Source organism: Coregonus lavaretus (assembly GCF_964263955.1).
Source record: "Coregonus lavaretus genome assembly, chromosome: 20".
NCBI lineage: Eukaryota > Metazoa > Chordata > Actinopteri > Salmoniformes > Salmonidae > Coregonus > Coregonus lavaretus.
Genome location: NC_140007.1, coordinates 33,540,599 through 33,542,887, shown reverse-complemented (window position 1 = coordinate 33,542,887; position 2,289 = coordinate 33,540,599). Strand labels below are relative to the sequence as shown.

Genomic DNA, 2,289 nt, shown 5'->3' with positions numbered 1-2,289 from the left:
CTGTAAAGCATTAACCGATTTGGACACCAGTGAATCATTTAAAACGACAGGATCTTTTGGCACTTACTCAAACTAGACCCACACAGGCTTCTTCGTGCTGTCTTTTAGAAAGACGTTGTTGGTGTAGTAGTTGGGTAGAAAACTAACGTCTGCTAACATTTAGCTGCTGGCCATCTCCAGCTAGCCTGATCCATTGGCACTTAAAAAAACAAAGATGGACTTTGAAAACACTTCTTCTGATGTGATACGATGCATGCAAGTTTTACACACACACTTGATCCGATCCCCAAAAGCGATACAAACAGTGGTTATATTATGGAGTGTTTTCACTACTGCCGCCGCCGGCTGGACGGCCTCAGTCCCCATATTGGCAGGACTCTAGAATCTAGTCTCCAGTATATTATGGTATTTGTTCGTTAAGGGCAGTGTAGCCACGACAACGACGGCTACAATACAGACTTGTATAGTACACACCCTCCTATGGTAGAGATAGAGATTTGGTAACAGGTAAAACAATTGTGAGAGGGCAAAGGGACTAGGACGGATACATGTTCAGTTGGCCATCGATTTAGCCATTTATAGAGTTCTGTTCAACTGACTGCGTTTTGTTTAGAAAACAAACCCAAACGAAAAAAAATAATCCACACCTGCTTTTGTACATTCACATACATTGACATGTATAAAACAACCTACAGTACATACAGATTACGTTTCAGCTGAGGAGGTTCTTATACAAACCAGTATGGTGCTGGTTGTTGTTTTATCCTTATACCCTACATACTCTGTGGACCTGTGGATTTTCTCTTATCACACAGAGTAAAGGGGTTTGGGGTCGATAAGCATGCTGGTTGAACTTTGACCCCTTCAGAGGAGGTCTGTTCTGAGTTCTGTTTGCTCTCGTACGATGAGGATGCGTTTGGTTGGTTTCTGTACAGGCCTGATGGGTTACAGTCAGAGATGGGTTCTGTCCACTTGGTCTGGAGTATCATGTTGATAATGAATGGTAATTATATCTGAGGAGAACAGAGGACAAGACATGTCTTTCTGATGGCCACACCACCCTATAACACATGTTATAACACAACCTATGACTTTGACTTTGTACAGTACAACAATGTCCATATATGTATCAAGAGGAAGATGTCTCAACTGCAACCAATAAAATCAAAATGTACACATACAAAAATACAAATTTGGAAGCAAAACTCAGCAACAATATCTCTGGAATCAAACATGAGAAGTCTTTATCCTCCATCTCTCTCTTCTTCTTTCAGCGTCTCTGATGTGAGTTTTGAGCAGACAGAGAGAGTGTATCTGACTATAACATCTCCCCTCTGTTTGTTCTGTCTCTCAACATATCTCTCCTTCAGGGCTATACACACATCACTAAAATGATATCCTTTGGAAAGAATGATGCCATGTAGCCTTTATGGAGGTATGTGGTGTCATCACCATCCATGTTTCCAGAGACTATGGAGGCTTTTAGTCAGGTGGCAGCAATATGGCATGAGAGGAAAATAAGATAAAAACTAAACTCTTTGTTTCTGGATTTAAAAGGTCCCAGGTCCGTGGTGGTTAGTTGTCCCTCCCATGGTGAGTATCGGGACTGTTGGTTGGGTGGCTGATGGACATCCCTGGCCGGTCCAGTCGTCTAATCCCGTGGTCTGTCTCAACTCTCCAGGGACATGGCTGAGATGAGCTGCTCCACCTTGTAGGCCAGACGCTGTTTCCTAGCCTGCTCGTCCTGCTCCAGGGCCATGGTGATCTGGGAGGGGTTAGAGAGAGAACAACAACATGATTTAGTGTTGTCTAACCCGGAAGCCACATGCAGGGACTCCATCAATTGCAAAGACCCTTCATATGCAAATCTTTTGCAAGAAAATGTCAAATAGAACAAATAGACAATTGCTGGTGGCTTAAAGTATGCTCATATAATGCTGAATTACATCTGTACAACATAGCCAATGTTGACTGAATGGTAAGGAATGACTTTAATAAAGTATTCATATATGACTCTGGTCTGTGCCAGTCAGCACGCAACAGGTCCAGACTTCACTGTCTGTTGGATGGGTGAGATCATGTGTGCTTTTTATTTCATGAATATAACATTGTCTCTGTTGGAGATGGTAGCACAAAACCGAGGAATCCAACTTGTATAATGCCCTTTCTCGGTTTCAACTTATGCTTTTCTCTCAGTAAACGTGGCATTTGTCAAGTCTTGTTCAAAGGGGAATCCGACAAGGTCTCCTCTCTGCTGTCTGCAGTGTCACACAGAGTCACGACACGCTG

At 42.9% G+C, this 2,289-nt stretch overlaps 1 protein-coding gene across 1 annotated transcript in view; it reads right to left on the bottom strand.

Moving 5' to 3' along the window:
- Nucleotides 1–640: 640 nt before the first annotated feature.
- Nucleotides 641–2,289, bottom strand: part of LOC311148133 (plexin-A2-like) — a 212,543-nt gene continuing 210,894 nt past the window's right edge. Inside the window, exon 33 of the mRNA XM_084185028.1 lies at nucleotides 641–1,765. Within this exon, the coding sequence (XP_084041154.1) occupies nucleotides 1,670–1,765 (96 nt within the window). The 3' untranslated portion in view covers nucleotides 641–1,669. The remainder of the gene's footprint in view (nucleotides 1,766–2,289) is intronic.